Genomic DNA, 19013 nt, shown 5'->3' on the forward strand with positions numbered 1-19013 from the left:
CTAATATTTGTTACAGATATTAGATGAGTAACTAACTTTACGCAACCACCTTCTAGGAAAGGTTCTGTTTCAATTAGTTCTCGAATGTAATCTAAAAATATCTGTTTTCTCCTTTAAAATTTAATTCTAACTGTCGCGTCATGTCGATGGTGATATCCTCCGATGTTGACAAACTTGCTAGAAATTCTTGTGCCTCTAATTCATCATTACTGCATTCAATTTGTGTTTTGATCCAACTTGCTTGTTTTTTACTTAACTTTGGCAAATTGTTATTCCTCCTTTCGGCATTGCACCAGTCTCTAAATAAAACTGTTGTTTCCAAACTGTCTTCCGCCAATGAATGTCTATGATCACCAATTTGAAACCTTGCCGCACTGAAAGCAGCCTCAGATGCAACTGATGAAGCTTGAATAGCTAGAACATCTCAAACCATTTTGCTCAAAGTTGGAAATTTATCGCTTCGCCTACTCCACCATCCTAATAAATCTTCATTGCCATCTTTGATTTTCAATATTTCTAAAGATTGATTAAGATATTCTTCAAAATCATCACGGTTAATAGAACTAAGACCAAGAATACCTCGCATATAAGTTGAAATTGGAAGTGACAAATCAATCTCAACATTAAAAGTTTGACCAACTTCTCCTTGAAAATTTTCCGTAATTCTATATTTTTCATACAACAGTTTTGCTTCTACTTTTATGCTAGACTTACACGTTTGACAATTTGAAATTTCTTCCGATAAAATTTTTAAAGTTTCATAAAAAGTGTCAACAAGGCCTTGCACATCTTGTAATTTATAAGCAGGATGAAGTAAAGTAGCCGTTAAAAAAAACTTGAGGAATAGGAAAAAAATATTTTTAAAATTTTTCAACCATACCTTCAATTGCAACTCTAAATTTATCTATTTTTTTTATATTTACAAAATTGAATTCTAAGAGCACAAATATTTATTAATAAGGATGAAATAGTAGGATAATAAATTCCAGAAAACATGGTAGTAGCATCATAAAAAAGTCTTAAAAATTGTAATAGTTCTTCAGTTTCTATCCAATCTTCATCACAAATTCTATCTAATGGGTCAGCATTATGAGCATTAAATATGAGTCTTATATATTTGTAAGCAACCGAAAACATTTCGTAAAGAGAATTCCACCTTGTTTTAATATATTTTGGAATTTTTCAAGGTTACAATTCACATAATAAACAACGCTCATTAAATTCCCTAATTGTAGCAGCATTGTTTGTATGAAAAATCCAGGTAACGGCATATTCAACTTTTACGCTGCCACAATCAAATAATGAAAATACCATCTTGTACAACTAAATTTAATATATGTGCAACACATCTAACATGAAAAAATTTATTGTCCATTTGACATAGTCTAACTTTTAACATTTTAGCAGCGTTTGTGTTATTAGATGCATTATCTAATGCGACAAACATTATTTTATCTATAATCATGTAATAATCTAAAACACTTAAAATATTTGAAGCTAAATATGCACAAGTTTTTATCTCTATACATAGTTTATAACTTATAATTCTTTTTTGCAAATTTCAATTATGATCAATTCAACGTGCAGTAATAGTTAAATAATCATTTCCATTAACACCACGACCCATGTCCGAAGTTATAGACACTCTACTATCTAACATGCTAAATATACAACGAAGAAATTAACAATGTTTACCTAGAAATTCAAAAACATCAAATTTAACAGTATTTCTTGAAAAGCCTCTGTAATCCGGATTATAAGTTTGTTGAATATATTCAATAAAATCGGGATTTGAAGGAAAACTATAAGGCAAACCACAAACAGAAACCATTTTAGTTAAATTTTCCCGATCTAGTTCCTTATTATATTTACGTTGTGTTATTGGACTAGCGGGGTTAAAAGGATCTAATGTTCCTTGAACCATGTTAGAAGCCCCTATCGATGCATTACCGGTAATATCGAATCCATTAATTGAAATTTCCTTTTTTCTACTGGCTAGTGCTTTAACTTCTTTATATTGAATCAGCACACAAGATAACAAATATCGATTTAATTCCCCCGTTCCACCTTGACCCCCACCTTGTTTATGTTTAAAAGGTTGCTTACACTTATTACAAATAACAACACTATTTTCTTTATCGAAAGTCATAAATTGTCACACAATAGAAGTTTTAGGGCGTTGATACTTCACCTTCTCCCTTGTGGGAGGTATAAGGGGTGGATGTCCAAAATTTTGCTCCGGTAAATTGATAGTCTCATTTGGAACTTCTGTCACCGAACTAGTAGGTGTTTCTTCTAACTCCTCTTCTCCCAAATCAGGTTCTACTTCTTCACCTGAATTTTCATTAACATTAGGATTAATATTACCATAACTTCGTTCTAAACTTTCATGATCGAGTTGAACATTTGAATCAATATCATAAGGAGTATCATCAACATAAGTAGAATTATGTTAAATCTAACTCTACTCGTTGATTTAGATGAAGTACCACCACTTTTACTACTCTTTTTTTCTTTACTATTTTCTTACCAAAATTAAATAATTTAAAAAGTCTACTTTCTTCGTTATCTTGTGCTTTCTGTTTTCCCTTACCGCTATTTTTTTTGCTAGAACTCATACTTAATTATATATAAAGTGTAGTATAATAATAATAATAATAACACAAAAGTAAAGACGAAAAATAAAATATAAATATTATGAAACGAATGTACCAAACGTCTGCGTTAATAACAGACGTTAAACCGATTGTTGAAGCTTGTGGTTTGTTGTAACTTGTAATTTGAAACTCCAACCAATAGTGGATAACAAATATGCGATAATATAATTATATATATTGATATAATATGAAAATTTCGAATTGAAAATTGAAAAATATGGATTATAATAATATGAGAATTAAAATGGAATAGAAATTAAGATTGACACTTGAGAGTTGAGAGTTGAGATGATATAGAAAAATAGATGAGAGAAATGAGAATAGATGATTTTGTAAGAAATAGTAGGGGATAGGTGTATTTATAATATTAAAAATGGGTTAAAGTGTAATTATTATAACTTGAAGGTTTAAAAAAATTTAAAGTAGGGGGATGGTAGGGGGTGTTTGGGAACACAAAAAGGGGCAAAAATCCGTTGGGTGTCCCCCCACTAGCCGTTTCCCCAACGGATTAAAACGGACACATTTTTGATTTTTTTTTTTAAAAAGACAGAATAGATCTCGTGAACCAGCCGGTTCAATCGGGCCGGGTCGACCGGGACGCAGGGGTGAATTGGCCCCTGAACGGTCCCCTCATCCCCCACCCCTTAAACCCCCTAAACGTAAGGGGATGGGACGGTCGGGACGCGGGTCGGGTCGGGACGCGGGCCGGGGTGGGACATCCTGGTCCCCCTTTCACCCCTACTCGAGTCCACGCCATTTCACTAAATGAATCTCCAAATAGTGTGCTTCACCTGGTTTGTAGATACATGAAATTACGTGGACCTCTACGTAGCATGTCAGAGATAGGGTTTATAATTTTACTTTTATCTTTGTGCGACTATATATAGGTTAAATTATAATAAGATAAAAACAACAAATCAAATAAAGAAATTGAGTAAGACTATACAAGTGTATGCCCATGAAACTCTGTCATAGGCTTTAACCATATCCAATTTCATGACTGCATTCCTACCTTCTTTGGGTAGTTTAATACCATGAATAACCTCTTGAGCCAACATAATGTTCTCAGATATGCTGCTTCCTTTAACAAAACCAGATTGATTATCTAATACAATATTAGGTAGAATAGAAGCCAATCTAGTACTCAGAATCTTGGAAATGATTTTATTAGGAAAATTACTGAGGCTGACTGGTCTATAATCCTTAAGCTTGTTAGGATGGTCAACTTTAGGAAGCATAACTAGACAAGCATAAGTCATGTATCTAGGCATAATATTACCATTAAAAAAAGAAGATACAACAGCCATAAGATCTTCTTGAATAATATCAAAACACACTTGGTCTAGTGGTATGATTTAGGGTTAGGGTTTAGGGTTTAGGGTTTAGGGTTCAGGGTTTAGGGTTTAGGATTTAGGATTTTATTTTTAGTTGAACGACCCTTAAGGTGGGTCAGGGGCTTAGCATCACCCCCAAGCCTTAACATTTATAAAAATAAAATTACATGAAGGGGGACATAAGACCTTACCTTCTATCTTTGGTGGTTAATTGACTTCTCTTCTGTTAGTCAAATTAACCTTTTACAATATGAAGCACTTAATAGAAACAAAAGCCTAGAGAGGACTCCTCCCTTAATACAATTGTCTAATAATTTATGAATAAGGGAGACTCTCCCCTTACAAATTTATAAACAAGGATAAACAAATCTACTAACTATAACTAGTTAACGAAATGTTTACATGACATTTGATGTTTACAAAAAACTATACTGTCTTGAAGTCTTTCCAATATGTAGCTCCCTTGAATTGCTCCCTTTAATTGATGTGAGGCATAAAATTGTTGAGGTATATCCATAGTGTGACTCCATTTTGCTAACAAGTCAGCAGTAGTATTGGCTTCTCTGTAAATGTGTGTGCAATTAAAGTATTCCAGCTTCCTTTATATGTGTAAGATTTGATCAACTTCTTGTTGGCATCTCCAAGGTGTGCTGATAGTGTGGTTGATCCATTTGCATATCAATTGAGAATCCACCTCCAATTCAAGCTTTTTATAGCCATGTTGGTGACACCACTCAAGTCCATACAATGCTGCCTTTAACTCTGCCATATTATTAGTACCAAAACCAAAAAGAATTGAAAATGCATAAATAGTCTTACCTTGGTGATCCCTAAGGATTCCACCCCCTCCAATTTTACCTGTCTCTTGTATAGCACTGCCATCAGTGTTCAATTTATAAAAGCCTTCCTTAGATTTCTGCCAGCATACCATAATAATTCTAAACTGTTGATGACATTGCTCAGTAATGTTAATCAAATAATCCAAGCTAGACTGCCATGGAATAGTAGGAAAGACCAATCTAGTGATCTGTATAATATCCTTAAATATCCCATACTGCACTCTTTTTATACTGGATTTCTTATCACCATATTTCACACCACACCTGTTTTTCCAAAGATTCCAACAAATAAAGTTAGGAACAATATGCATAAGAAGTTTGTGTACCTCATTAATTGTAGGCTGATTCCTCCAATGCATAAGTTGGCTTCTGATATTTGTATAAAGCTTTGTTACTCCCAGTTTGGTAGCATGATATTTCCAAATAAAGTTGGCAAAATTTCCAGTAAGCAATATGTGGTTAATATCATCTTTTCCTTGTTTATAGCAACAATAACAGTCTTCTGCAGGTCTTCCAAATTTCTGTAAACTTTCATTGGTTGGAAGTTTACCCTGTAATGCTTTCCAAATAAAGAAGGCAAACTTAAATGGAATATGTTTATGCAAAATAATATTGTTAATAGGATCAATATGCTTCTTCTTTCTAATAATCTCATATGCTGAAGAAATAGAGAATTTTCCATCATCCTCTGGCATCCATATAGAAGTATCTTCTACTCCTTCTTGATAAATTATTTTTGTTTGCAAAATATGAGGAATCAACAGTGGTTGCACCTGTTGTCTAATGTACCTTTCATTCCATTTTCCATATGTGAAAAACTCAGCCACTACAATGTTATTCAAACTTGAGATGTTGTCACTATAATTAGCTATTGCACCATTACCTAACCAATTATCCCACCAAAAGCTTGAAGTTCCTGAATTGATATTCCATTTGATATGAGGTTCCACTTCTGATCTATTCCTTGTTAAATATCTCCATACCAAAGAATCACATGTGTCATACTTCTTAGCCACTGTATTGGCTCTTTGACAGTACTTAGCCTTCAAAAACTGACTCCACAAAGATTTCTTTGTTCTGAATTCCCACCAATGTTTGTACTGAAAGGCTTTACTAACATCATCTAACAATCTTACCCCAATACCCCCCTCATTAGTAGGATAAGCCAAAGTGTTCCAAGAAGCCCAGTGGTACTTCTTACCATCCTTATCCAACCCCCAAAAGAAGTCTGCAATTGCTTTCTTAATATAGTTAAGAGTAGTTTTTGGAGGAGACATAACAACTAGAGTATGTATAGGAATGGGTTGCAGTACATGTTTCACCAGAGTTATTTTACCTCCAAAGTTTAAAATTTTTGCTTGCCAGCCAGAAATCCTATTTATCACCTTTTCCACAACTTCTGAAAAATAGATATTTCTTTGTCCACCAATGTATAAAGGGCATCCTAAATACTTAATAGGACTCTCCTTCATACCAAAACCTGTTACTAGCTTAATGTCCTCAATAATATCATGGTTAGTTTTTGATGTGACCATGAAAAAACTTTTCTCTTTGTTCACCTTTTGATCAGACACTTTCTCATAATCCTTAATAATATTCATAATTAGCTGTAGAGAATGTCTATCAGTGGAAGTGAAGATAATAATATCATCTGCAAAACTCAAATGATTAATATGAGGCCTCTTTTTCTCCATGTTGAAACCTTTGTACAACTTATTATTATAAAGAAGATTTAACTTCCTTGACAGCACTTCAGCACCAATAATAAAAAGGGCTGGAGACAGAGGATCTCCTTGCTTAAGACCCCTTGTAGAGTGAAAAAAGCCATGCCTTTTTCAATTAATCACTATAGAATACCAGTTGTTGCTCATGATTCTCCAGGCTCTATCAATGAATAGTTCACTAAACCCCATTTTTCTTAAAACAATACAAGTGTAAGCCCATGAAACTCTGTCATATGCTTTGACCATATCCAATTTAATGACTGCATTCCTACCCTCTGTAGGTAGTTTAATTCCATGGATAATTTCTTGTGCTAACATAATATTCTCAGAGATACTCCTTCCTTTAACAAAACCAGATTGGTTATCTGATACAATCTTGGGGAGAATATAAGCCAATCTAGTACTCAGAATTTTGGAAATAATTTTGTGGGTGAAATTACTAAGGCTAACAGGCCTATAATCTTTCAACTTGTTGGGATGATCAACTTTAGGGAGCAATACTAGGCAAGCATGAGTCATATATCTAGGCATAATATTACCATTAAAAAAAGAAGTAACTGCAGCCAATAGATCATCCTGAATAATCTCAAAACACACTTGATAGAATTTGCCTCCAATCCCATCAGGTCCTGGTGCAGAGTTGGGGTTCATACTCATAATAATACTTTTCAACTCCTCCATAGTAGGCATTTTTTCCAAATCAAACTTTTGTTCTGCTGTTATCAACTCAGGAATACATTGTAACAAATCCTCATTAACTTTGTCAGATTTTCCAGTAAATATATTGTGATAGTAGTCACAGGCCTCCTTAGCAACATTATCCTCACCCTGAATCCATTCACCTCTGTCATTCATGATTTTATGAATAACCATCTTGTTTCTTTTACCTCTAATCACAACATGAAAATATTTAGAGTTTGCATCTCCCTCTTTCAACCAATGTAATTGAGATTTCTGTTGGAGAATAGCATATTCTAATTTCAAATATTTAATATAATTTGCATTAGCTTCACATAACTTTTCTTTGTTAGCACTACTATTATCCCTGATCATATCTTCTTCAGCACCTTTAACAACTTCCTCATACTGTTTTACCCTTTCAAATACATCACCATACTCTTTTTTTGACCACTCTCTTAAGGTTTTAGTTAATCTCCTCAACTTTGTATGTAAAATCCACATAGGCTCACCATTAACCTTCCTTTGCCAACACTTGTCCACAGTTGATAAGAAAGAGTCATTATCAGTCCAATAATTGAGAAACTTGAAATACTTAATTAAATTGGCTTGATTATTATTCATCTCCATCAATAAAGGACTGTGATCAGAACCAACAGAAGGAAGATGAGTAATACTACTTTGAGGCATCTTGTCCAACCATTTGTCATTCACCATACCCCTATCTAGTCTTTTCCACACTCTATCACCATTTTTCCTGTGATTACACCATGTATAATTCTGACCATTGTAACCCATGTCCATCAAACCACAAGCCTCTATAATGCTGAGAAACTCATGACTTTTATTAATATTATATGATTTGCCCCCTAGTTTCTCCTGAGTAGAGGATATCACATTGAAATCCCCAATGGTGCACCAAGGATAACTAGTATCAGCCTACTTAAGCATATTTTCCCATAGTGGCCTCCTCAATTGATCCTTACACTTAGCATAAACAAAGGTGATAATAAACTTTTCACTACACTGCTCATGAGTAATTTCACAGGTAGTTTGTTGCTGATCACTGTCAAAAACTTTACAAACTACCTCATTTGACCAAAATAACCAAATCTTGTTATTAGGATTACTATGAGCACAATTCATCAGCATCTGCATTCTATAAGATTCTAGATGAGAAATGTTAGAGAAAGGTTCCAAAACAGCCATTATGGACAGGTTATGAATCTTTCTTAAGTTGATCAATCTTTCAATAGCCCCTAAAGTCTTAATGCTTCTAGCATTCCAACAAAGCAACTTAATCATCAAAAACCTCTACTTCTAGCTCTAGTGTTAGGTTTACTAATATTAGTATTTTGGTTATGCTTCAACAGTTTCCTACCTCTTGGAGAAAGGCCTTGCTTGCATGCTACATCTCTAATTTCATCAGCATCAGAATTATGTAACAAAGGACCCTTTTGTATTTGGTAAGAAGTACCTACATTCTCTCCTGTCTCCCTTCCTTCCCCTAGGGATTGAGTATCAGCATCATACTCATCCTCAGAGTCAGGTTCCTTATATTCATCAAGATTATCTCTTTGATGAATATTTGGATCATTGCCAGGATTAGAAACATTAGAGGTATTTTTCTTATTACTCATCTGTTGAAATTGATTAAAATTGATTTTATCAGGAGGTACTTTGTCATTTAAGTACCCCTGCTCACCAATTTTACCTTTTCCTATAGATAATCTAGATTGAGTAATACTATCTTTCTCCTGACCACTTCCATCCAAACCTCCAACAACTACACCAGCAGAAGTCTCAACAACAGAAGTATTAACATTTACATCAGTAATATTAAGGGGTGTAGGGAGTGGGAGCATTGAGTCAATACCTGATCTGCTAATTTTCTCCTGTTGATAACCACTTTGTTCAATCCTAGGATCCTGAGTATCCCTCCTTTGTTGTCTATTTCTTTGATCCCTCTTGTCATTGATTCCTTTATTATATGCTTGACTTGATGATGTCCTGTTTAGAGCTTCTTTATGCTGTAGGCCATGTTCCATATATTCCTCCCCACCTCCTCTATGATATGTAAATTCCTGCACTTCCAAGTCAATATAGGTATTTTTTATAGGGATAGCCACATTACCTGTATGAGTCTGAGGCTTTTGGTGTGCAGATTTGTTTGTATTAATCTGACTTACTGAGTATTATTCCTTCTTCTTTGTGTGTGCCATTCTTCCTGGATAATATGTTGTTGATTCTCATTTGCTTGCATTCTTTGTGGATTATAGGATGTCTCTCCTCTACCTGCTTCCAGATGCTTAGAAATTTGCATGTCTTTACTATTATTTTGAACATTATCTTGCCTGTTGCTATTCTTCTCCATCTCTTTCCTTTGCTTATTATCAACATCCCTTTTTTTAATAATACAATCTAATTCCTTATGCCCTTGATGTTTGCAATAGAAACATTAGGCTGGAATGCTATCATATTCAATTTTTGCCATCTTCCATCAGTTATATCCTCACCTATATATCCCATCCAAATGTGGGGAGGCCATTCTAGGGTTTAGGGTTTAGGGTTTAGGGGTTAGGGGGTTAGGGTTTAGGGGTTAGGGTTTAGGGTTTAGGGTTTAGGGGTTAGGGTTTAGGGGTTAGGGTTTAGGGTTTAGGGTCTAGGGGTTAGGGTTTAGGGTTTAGGGGTTAGGGTTTAGGGTTTAGGGTTTAGGGTTTAGGGTTTAGGGGTTAGGGTTTAGGGTTTAGGGTTTAGGGTTTAGGGTTTAGGGGTTAGGGTTTAGGGTTCAGTGTTTAGGGTTTAGGGTTTAGGGTTTATGGTTTAGGGTTTTTTTTTATTTTTTATTTTTTTTCATCTGAATCAGAAGGTGGTGTTACTCTGACGTTTAAGATTGTTGGAATTTGTTTATGCTGCTTCAATCACTTAAGGAAAAAGAAGATTTTCCTACACAATGTTCCTATTCTAAACATTCCTAAACTGGTGCCTCTTTAGAAACCCACTTTGATAACCATGGTGCCTCTAAGACATGTTTGAAACAAGCATCATTGGGGAGAAGATTATTTCAAATGATATAATAATCTTTCTCGTATTGATTGAGCAAATGTCTGATGAAAAGGTCTTAAGAGTTTTACTCTTCATCTAGATGGTCAAAGAGTTCGCTCCAATAAGCTGCGGCTTCTTCAGGGGTTCGTGTTGACCACTGGTGAGGCTTCGCTTTCTCGCGTGTTTCTAAAATTTCCTCCACTTCAGAAGACCTTTTGGTTTTTAAAGTCAGACAATCAACGAGACCACTCCATTTCTTACTACAATTATCAAGGGCACCAAGTCTATAATATTGCTGCATTTGATGGACAGGAGAGTAGCAGAACCAGAGTGCAACGAAGTAACGGGTGCATGACAGTCCTCTTCGTGGTTGCTTTTCTGAACTCATCTGAACTTCTCCTGACATTGAAGATCAATTTCTGGCTGAAGCTAAATCACTAATCTGCCGAAATTTGCTGTTGCTGCTGCCGCCTCTGCGGTGATGCTGCGACCTCCTCTTGCTGCTGCTGCTGCTGCTGATCGAGGCGCACGGAGCTCCGGTCGGGGAAGGTGGCGCGACCTCCTCCTGCTGCTGATCTATGCAGCGCCCGTCAGAATGGGTGGGATGGGCGCCGATCAGGGGTGGATCGGGGTTGGGTGGGCATAGGGTTTAGGGTTTAGGGTTTAGGGTTTAGGGGTTAGGGTTTAGGGGTTAGGGTTTAGGGTTTAGGGTTTAGGGTTTTTTTTTTAGTATAATCGACCCTTGGGGTGGGTCAGGGGCTTAGCAACACCCCCAGGCCTTAACATATATCAAAACAAAGTATTACAAGAAGGGGGGCATTCACCTTACCTTCTAATATTTGGTAGGTATGTAATTGACTCATCTACTAAGATAGTCAATTCACCCTTATACAATAAGATGGACAATTAGAAAATAATACTACCCTTTCTAAAAGCATAAATGAGGGAGACTCTCCCCTTACATGGATAATGAAAATAGTAAACTTATTCTATCATAAAACATTTGATGAATAAGTTTAATGACATTTGTATTCCTATACAATTATGATAAGATGTATTTCTAAGGAGGATATTTTATTCTCTTGAGTTTCCTTCTTCTAAAGTTTTGGATACCCATCTTCTCCAATATATAGCTTCCTCGAATGGCTCCTTTGAGTTGTCTTGTGACATAAAAATGTTGAAGAATGTCCAGGTTGTGACTCTATTTTGACAACATGTCTGCTGTAACATTGGCTTCTCGATATACATGCCTGCATACAAAATGATCCAATTTTCTTCCAATGTCTTGTATTTGTTGTATTGTGTGTTGACATCTCCATGGAATTGTTATTGTATTGTTTATCCATTTACACAGAATTTTAGAATCTACTTCTAATATAATGTTTCTATAACCATGTTGTTCGCACCAATTCAATCCATATTTCGCAGCCTCTATCTCTGCAATGTTGTTAGTGCCTAAACCAAAGGGTATTGAAAATGCATAATGTAAATTACCTTTGTGATCTCTTAATATACCTCCTCCTCCAATCTTTCCAGAACTTGGGAGTGCACTTCCATCAGTATTAAGTTTGTAGATACCTTCTTGTGGTTTGCTCCAACTAACCATTATCACACTTAGTTGCTGTTGGCTTTGTTCAACAAATTTGATCAAACTGAACCAACTATGTTGCCATGGAATATTTGGATGAGTTACTTTAATGGTTTGCATGACATCTTTAAAAATGCCATAATGAACTCTATGGATACTTGATTTCTTATCTCCATATTTCACAGCACACCTATTTTTCCACAAATGCCAACAAATAATGTTAGGTAAAACAGAAATAACTAATTTGTATACCTGATTTAGAGAGGGTAGATTCTTCCAATATAATAACAAGCTTCTCAAATCAGTAATTGTTTGTATTGCTCCAACAGTAGCTGCATAGTATTTCCATATATATTTAGCAAAGTTGCCAGTGATCAATATATGTTGAATATCATCAGTGCCTTTTCTATAACAGCAGTAGCACTCTACAGCAGCCCTTCCAAACTTCTGTATTGTTTCATTTGTTGGAAGTTTGCCTCTCAAAGCTCTCCAAATAAAGAAAGCTATCTTGAAAGGTAGTTGTTTATGCCATACACTGTTATTAATAATATCTTTAGACTTCTTCTTTCTAATGATCTCCCAAGCTGACTTAATAGAGAATTGGCCATTGTCTGCAGGTGTCCAAATAGCCTGATCATCTATGTCTAATTTATATTTTAAAAGATGCTGCATAACCTGAGGTACCAATACTGGTGGAACATGTTGCCTAATTTGTCTTTCATTCCACATACCATTAGTAAGGAATTCTGAAACAGTTTTATTATTAAGGCTGGAAACATTAATACAAAGATTAGCTAGGGCACCATTTCCTAACCAATTATCCCACCAAAAGCTGCAATTACCAGACTTAATATTCCATCTAATATGAGATTCCACAACCTGTCTATTTTTAGTGAAATATCTCCAAACCAAAGAGTCTCCAGAGTCATATTTTTTGGACATAGGATTGGCTCTTTTACAGTATTTAGCTTTAAGGAATTTGCTCCACAAAGAAGATTTAGTCCTAAACTCCCACCAATTCTTATACTGAAAAGCCGTGCATATATCATGAAGATTTCTTACACCAATACCACCTTCACTAGTTGGATAAGCTAGAGTTTCCCAAGATGCCCAATGGTATTTTTTTCCATCTTTATCAATACCCCAAAAGAAATCAGAAATCACTTTATGGATTTGTTTGAGAATAGTTTTAGGAGGAGATACAGCAGCTAAAATATGTATTGGAATAGACTGCAATACATGTTTCACTAAAATAACTTTGCCTCCAAAATTTAAGATTTTAGCCTGCCATCCTGCTATTTTCTTTATAATCTTCTCCACAATATTAGAGAAATATATAATCTTTTGACCTCCAATATATAGAGGACAACCAAGATAAGTAATAGGGCTGTGTTGTATACCAAAACTAGTTTCATTTTTTATAGTATCAATAATATCCTGTTTAGTCTTATTAGTAACCATAAAGAAACTTTTATCATTATTAACCCTTTGGTCAGAAATCAATTCATACTCTCTAATTGTTTTCATAATGATCTGTAAAGAGAACCTATCAGTGGATGTGAAAATAATAATATCATCAGCAAAGGAAAGATGATTAATTTGAGGCCCTTTACTATCCATCTGAAAACCTATATAATCAGGATTATTATAGAGAGAGTTAAGCTGTCTAGAAAAAACCTCAGCACCTAAAATAAATAGTGCTGGGGATAAAGGGTCTCCTTGCTTTAAACCTCTAGTAGAATGAAAGAATCCATGTCTTTTACCATTAATCACCACTGAGTACCAGTTGTTGCTCATAATTCTCCAGATTCTGTCAATAAACATTTCTCCAAAACCCATTTTCCTTAGCACCAAACAGGTATAAGTCCAAGAAACCCTGTCATAAGCCTTAATCATATCTAGTTTAATAACCACATTCTTCCCTTCTTTAGGTAATTTAATACTATGAATCACTTCCTGAGCCAACATAATATTTTCAGAAATACTTCTTCCCTTTACAAATCCTGATTGATTTTCTGAAATAATGAAGGGTAATATAGGAGCCAGTCTAGTACTAATAATCTTAGAAATAATCTTATTAGTAAAATTACTAAGACTAATAGGCCTAAAATCCTTAAGTTTAGAGGGATGATCAACTTTAGGTAAAAGGATTAAACAGGAATGAGTCATATATTTAGGCATTTCAAAGCCATTAAAGAAGGCTTGCACTGCAGCTAGGAGATCATCTTTAATTATATCAAAACAGCATTGGTAGAACTTGCCACCAATGCCATCTGGACCTGGTGCAGAATGAGGATTCATATTCATCACTACCTTCCTCAATTCTTCCTCATTAGGCATTCTCTCCAATTCAGAATTCTGTTCTTTGGTAACCAACTTGGGAATACATTGAAGGCTCTCCTCATTAATTTTATCAGTATTTCCATTGAAAATATTTTTATAATAGTCACAGGTTGCTCTAGCAATATGATCCTCTCCTTGGATCCATCCACCCTTCTCATCCATAATTTTATGAATAAACATTCTCTTTCTTTTACCTCTAATAACAACATGGAAGTATTTAGAATTAGCATCACCTTCCTTTAACCAATGTAAATTAGTTTTTTGTTGAAGAATGGCATGTTCCAGCTTCAAATACTTAATATAATGAGCATTAATAGCATACAACTTTTCTCTGTTTTCCTGACTATTATCCATGATATAATTACTTTCAGCCTCTTTGACCTTTTCTTCATATTGTTTTAGTTTTTCAAAAATATCTCCATATTCCTTTTTTGACCAGTCTCTTAAGGTGTTAGTTAATCTTTTCATCTTGGTATGTAAGATCCACATAGGGTTACCAACAGCAGTCTTATTCCAACACCTTTCAACAGTTTGTAAAAAGGTGTCATTCTCAGTCCAACAATTGAGGAACTTGAAATATTTAATTACAGTATCATTGGTCTTAATTACTTCCATTAATAAAGGGCAATGATCAGATCCCACAGAAGACAAATGGGTAATGTTAGTAGAGGGCATTTTATCAAGCCATTTATCATTAACCAGACCTCTATCTAATCTTTTCCAAATCCTAGAACCATCTTTCCTATGATTACACCATGTGTATGGCTGACCACTATATCCCATATCCATCAGACCACAAGAAGCAATAACATCAATAAACTCTAGGCTTTTATTAATATTATACTCTCTGCCTCCCAATTTTTCCTGAGTTGAAGAAATCACATTAAAATCTCCTAAAATACACCAAGGATACACAGTAGTAGACCATCTTAGCATACTATCCCAAAGAGGCTTCCTCAAAGAGTCTTTGCATTTTGCATAAACATAGGTCATAAGAAATTTTTCACTATAGCCTTCATAGCTAATTTCACAAGTAACATGTTGTTGATCACTCTCTAAAATGTTACAAGTTACCTCAGTGGACCAAAATAACCAGATTTTGTTGTTTGGATTACAATGTCCTTGATTCATTAAAAGCTGCAGTCTATAAAATTCCAGATGAGACTGATTAGTAAAAGGTTCTAAAATAGCAATCATAGCAAGGTTATGAATTTTCCTAAGATTAATAAGCCTTTCCAGAGCACCAAATGTATTAATGCTCCTAGCATTCCAACATATAACCTTAATCATCAAAAACCTCTACTTCTAGCTCTTGTATTAGGTTTACTAGTGCTAGTATTCTTATTTTGTTTCAGTAACTTCCTACCTCTTGGAGAAAGGCCTTGTTTACCAGTGACATCCCTAATTTCATCCATATTAGAGTTATCTAGTAAAGGGACTTTTTGAAATTGGTGATCTGTACCTATTTCCTCTCCAGGTTCAATACCTTCAACTAAGGATTGAGTATCACCATCATACTCATCCTCAGAATCTGGTTCCTTATATTCATCAAGGATATTTCCTTGTAGATTATTAGGATCATTGACAGGATTAGAAACATTAAGAGTATTATTTTTATTACTAATTAGTAAAGAATTATAAGGCTTATTTTTATCAGGGGGTTCTTTGTCTTTTAGGGAATCCTGTTCACCAATTTTTTCTTTGCCTTTAGCTAACCTAGATACATTAGAATTTAGAGTCTCCTGACCACTTCCATCCACACCTCCAACAGCTACACCAACATTAACAACAGCTATATCAGTGGAAACATTAAAGGGTGTAGGGGAAGGGAGCATTGAGTCCATACCTGAGCTGGTGACTGTTCCATGTTGATCACCAGTTTGTTTATTTCTAGACATTTGAAGATCCTTTCCATGATGTTTATTCACTTGTGTTCTTTGTTCACTTGGTGAAACAATTTGATGTCTATGTTCTAGACCATTATATGTCTCCACTACTCTGCCATCAGTTGTGAATTCCTGCACTTCCAAGTCAATATAAGTGTTTCTAGTAGGAAGAGGGAGATTACCTGTCTGAGCTTGCACTTGTTGATTTAAATCTCTGTCTACATTGAATCTAACTTGATGAGTTTGATTCCTTCTCTTTTGTGTATGCCATTCCTCTTGTGTTTGCTGTGTTTGATTGTCTTGAGTTTGTTGTCTTTGTTGAATATAATCCAACTCTCTTCTACCAGTTTGTACACCCTTATGACTCTGAATATTTTCTTGATTATTATAGACACTGTCTTGCTTATCTTTAGTTTTCTCCAAGTCTTTTTTCCTTTTGTTTTTAGCATCCCTTTTCTTTATAATACAAGCAGATTCATTATGTCCTTGATGCTTACAATAAAAACAATAGTCAGGTGTATTGTCATATTCAATTTTTTGCCATCTTCCATCAGTAATATCCTCACCAATGTACCCCATCCATATGTGGGAAGGTCTGTCTCTAGTTAAGTCCACTTGAACCTTTACTCTAGCTTGGCTACCTCTTGTTTTGTTGATAGAGGCTGAGTCTAAGTATAAAACTCTACCTATTGGGGATAAAAGACTAGTAATAAACTCCTTGTTATAGCAATGCCAAGGTAATTCAGGTAAAGATATCCATATGGGGACTAAAGGGGTTTCTTCATCAGGCTTGAAACTTGGAGTCCAAGCCTGTATTCTCATGATCTGTCCAGCAATAGTCATTCTCTGTTTTGTCCATACCATGTTATAGTCCAATTCATTATCCGAATCTATATAGACATGTCTAGAATTAAAATGAGCTATTTTAACCCCCCCTGATAGTTGAGTTTGGAGGATAAAATTCTTCCTAATAAGCTCCACTTTAGGCATGGTATAGATGAACTTTCCAATCAAAGTAAACTTGCAAGTTGAAGCCAATTCCTTTACAATTTCATCCTTAACATAAAGAACTGCAGGTAGGCCTTGCTTGGTTGTTATTTCAGGCTCACTCAAAGTAATACTCACTTCCTTTATTGATTGATTAAATCTAAGTCTATCAGCATATGTTTGGACTACTGTGTATGGAGCAGGTTCTTGGTTTTGGTCTTTCCTAGGGAATTTATCAGCATTGTCTAAGGGAGAATCACTTTTGTCAATCCTATTACGATTGTTAGGTCTATCAAAATTACTGGAAATTTTAGGAAATTCTGTTTGGTAAGATTGATTTCTAACCATATCCATATTCCTTCTACCAGTATCTTGCACATCATAATTGGGATTAAGAGGTAGATTACCTTGATTTTGCCTTTGTTGACTAGGAAATTCAGATGAATTATCAGTTATTGGATGGTTTGTAGTTCTCGAACCTGGATTTCTTGTAGTATTGAAGGATTGATGCTGGTGAGAAGGAATTTGTTGTTCCTTGTTCAACTCGAGAATTCGATGTTGCGATTGAGTCGATGAAGAATCCAGAATATGAACATCGCGATTCCCCTGTTGTTGAACATCTCCAGTATTTTGTGCTTGAATATTCATCTGTGCTTTCCCCAGAGTACCTTCATGTCTCAATTCTACTAGACCTTCCTTTCGCGAGTCCAGTCGATCCCTTGTCATATTACCTTGTTGAATATGTGAATCAATCGTGGGAGATACCTCCCCAGTATCTAATTCTTGATTATTCACCCCTGAGAATCGCTTCGCTTTAATCCCACTCGTTCATCGATCCTTAAAGTTTCACCAGTCATATCTCTATTTTTTCGATTCTTCTCAGTATTGCGACGGATTTCATCCATCTCCGCTTCTATCGTGGCCATTTGGATCGCTTCTTCTCGCAAATGTGAAGAAGTAGAAGATGATCCATCCGCCGCTTCATTGCTTTGTGACTGCGCTGAAGGATTTTCCGCCTCTACCACTGGATCTGGCGGGCGGAATCTTGCATCGGACGGATTGCCAGTCATTACAAACACGATTTGCTAATCAAAATCTCCAAATAGCAGCGACGAACACCAGATTTCGTGAAAATTTCTAGACAGAGAAAAAATTTTAGAGAGAGAAAATTTTTAGAGAGAGAAAATTTTTGAGAAATGGAAAAGCGATGGGTTTAGGGTTTAGGGTTTAGGGTTTAGGGTTTAGGGGTTAGGGTTTAGGGTTTAGGGTTTAGGGTTTAGGGTTTAGGATTTAGGAGTTAGGGGTTAGGGTTTAGGGTTTAGGGTTTAGGGGTTAGGGTTTAGGGGTTAGGGTTTAGGGGTTTTTTTTTATTAGAACGACCCTTGTATTGGGTCAGGGGCTTAGCAACACCCCCAGGCCTTAGCATTCATAAAATCAAAATAGTACATGAAGGGGGACGTAAACCTTACCTTCTAAATCTTGTAGGTGAAATTGATTTATCATCTAAGATAATTCAATTTTACCTAATACAATGAGGTGCACTTCTATAGAAATATAATACCTAGAGAGGACTCCTCTCTTAATACATTTTCTAGGAAAGCATAAACTAGGGAGACTCTCCCTTTACAATATAAAATGAACAAGTTCAAACCTATTCCAATAACTAACTTGTAGTTACATCATAAGAATGATTGCCAATTGTCTCTTGAAAATCAGTAGCTTACCAAGTACAGCCTTCAACTTTAAGGAGGATATTTGATTCTTTTGATTTTTCTTCTTCTAAAATTGTATATTCCCATTTTCTCTACTATATAACTTCCTCGAATTGTCCCCTTAAGCTGTTGAGAAACATAAAAGTGTTGTGGAATTTCCAAAGAGTGACTGAATTTGGCTAACAGGTCTGCTGTAGTATTTGCTTCTCTATATATATGT

At 35.3% G+C, this 19013-nt stretch overlaps 2 protein-coding genes across 2 annotated transcripts; both read right to left on the reverse strand.

The window, feature by feature from the left end:
- Positions 1-9914: 9914 nt before the first annotated feature.
- LOC104645446 (uncharacterized) lies at positions 9915-10913 on the reverse strand. Its single transcript, XM_010317132.4, has one exon. The coding sequence runs from the start codon at positions 10681-10683 to the stop codon at positions 10363-10365; it is 321 nt and encodes a 106-aa protein (XP_010315434.1). The 5' UTR covers positions 10684-10913; the 3' UTR covers positions 9915-10362.
- Positions 10914-11478: 565 nt separating this feature from the next.
- On the reverse strand, positions 11479-17807 carry LOC138347319 (uncharacterized). The gene is made up of 2 exons (XM_069295381.1): positions 15575-17807; positions 11479-15101 (listed from the first exon to the last, which is right to left on the reverse strand). The coding sequence occupies exons 1-2, from the start codon at positions 17805-17807 to the stop codon at positions 11479-11481; spliced, it is 5856 nt and encodes a 1951-aa protein (XP_069151482.1).
- Positions 17808-19013: the final 1206 nt, after the last annotated feature.

Source organism: Solanum lycopersicum, chromosome 1 (assembly GCF_036512215.1).
Source record: "Solanum lycopersicum chromosome 1, SLM_r2.1".
NCBI lineage: Eukaryota > Viridiplantae > Streptophyta > Magnoliopsida > Solanales > Solanaceae > Solanum > Solanum lycopersicum.

Coding starts and splice junctions, on each gene's coding strand:
- LOC104645446 (XM_010317132.4), bottom strand. CDS start 10,683: ATGTCAGGAGAAGTTCAGATGAGTTCAGAAAAGCAACCACGAAGAGGA.
- LOC138347319 (XM_069295381.1), bottom strand. CDS start 17,807: ATGACAAGGGATCGACTGGACTCGCGAAAGGAAGGTCTAGTAGAATTG. Junction 15,102..15,574: donor ACAAGGCCTTTCTCCAAGAG/GTAGGAAGTTAC, acceptor GGTGTATTTTAG/GAGATTTTAATGTGATTTCT.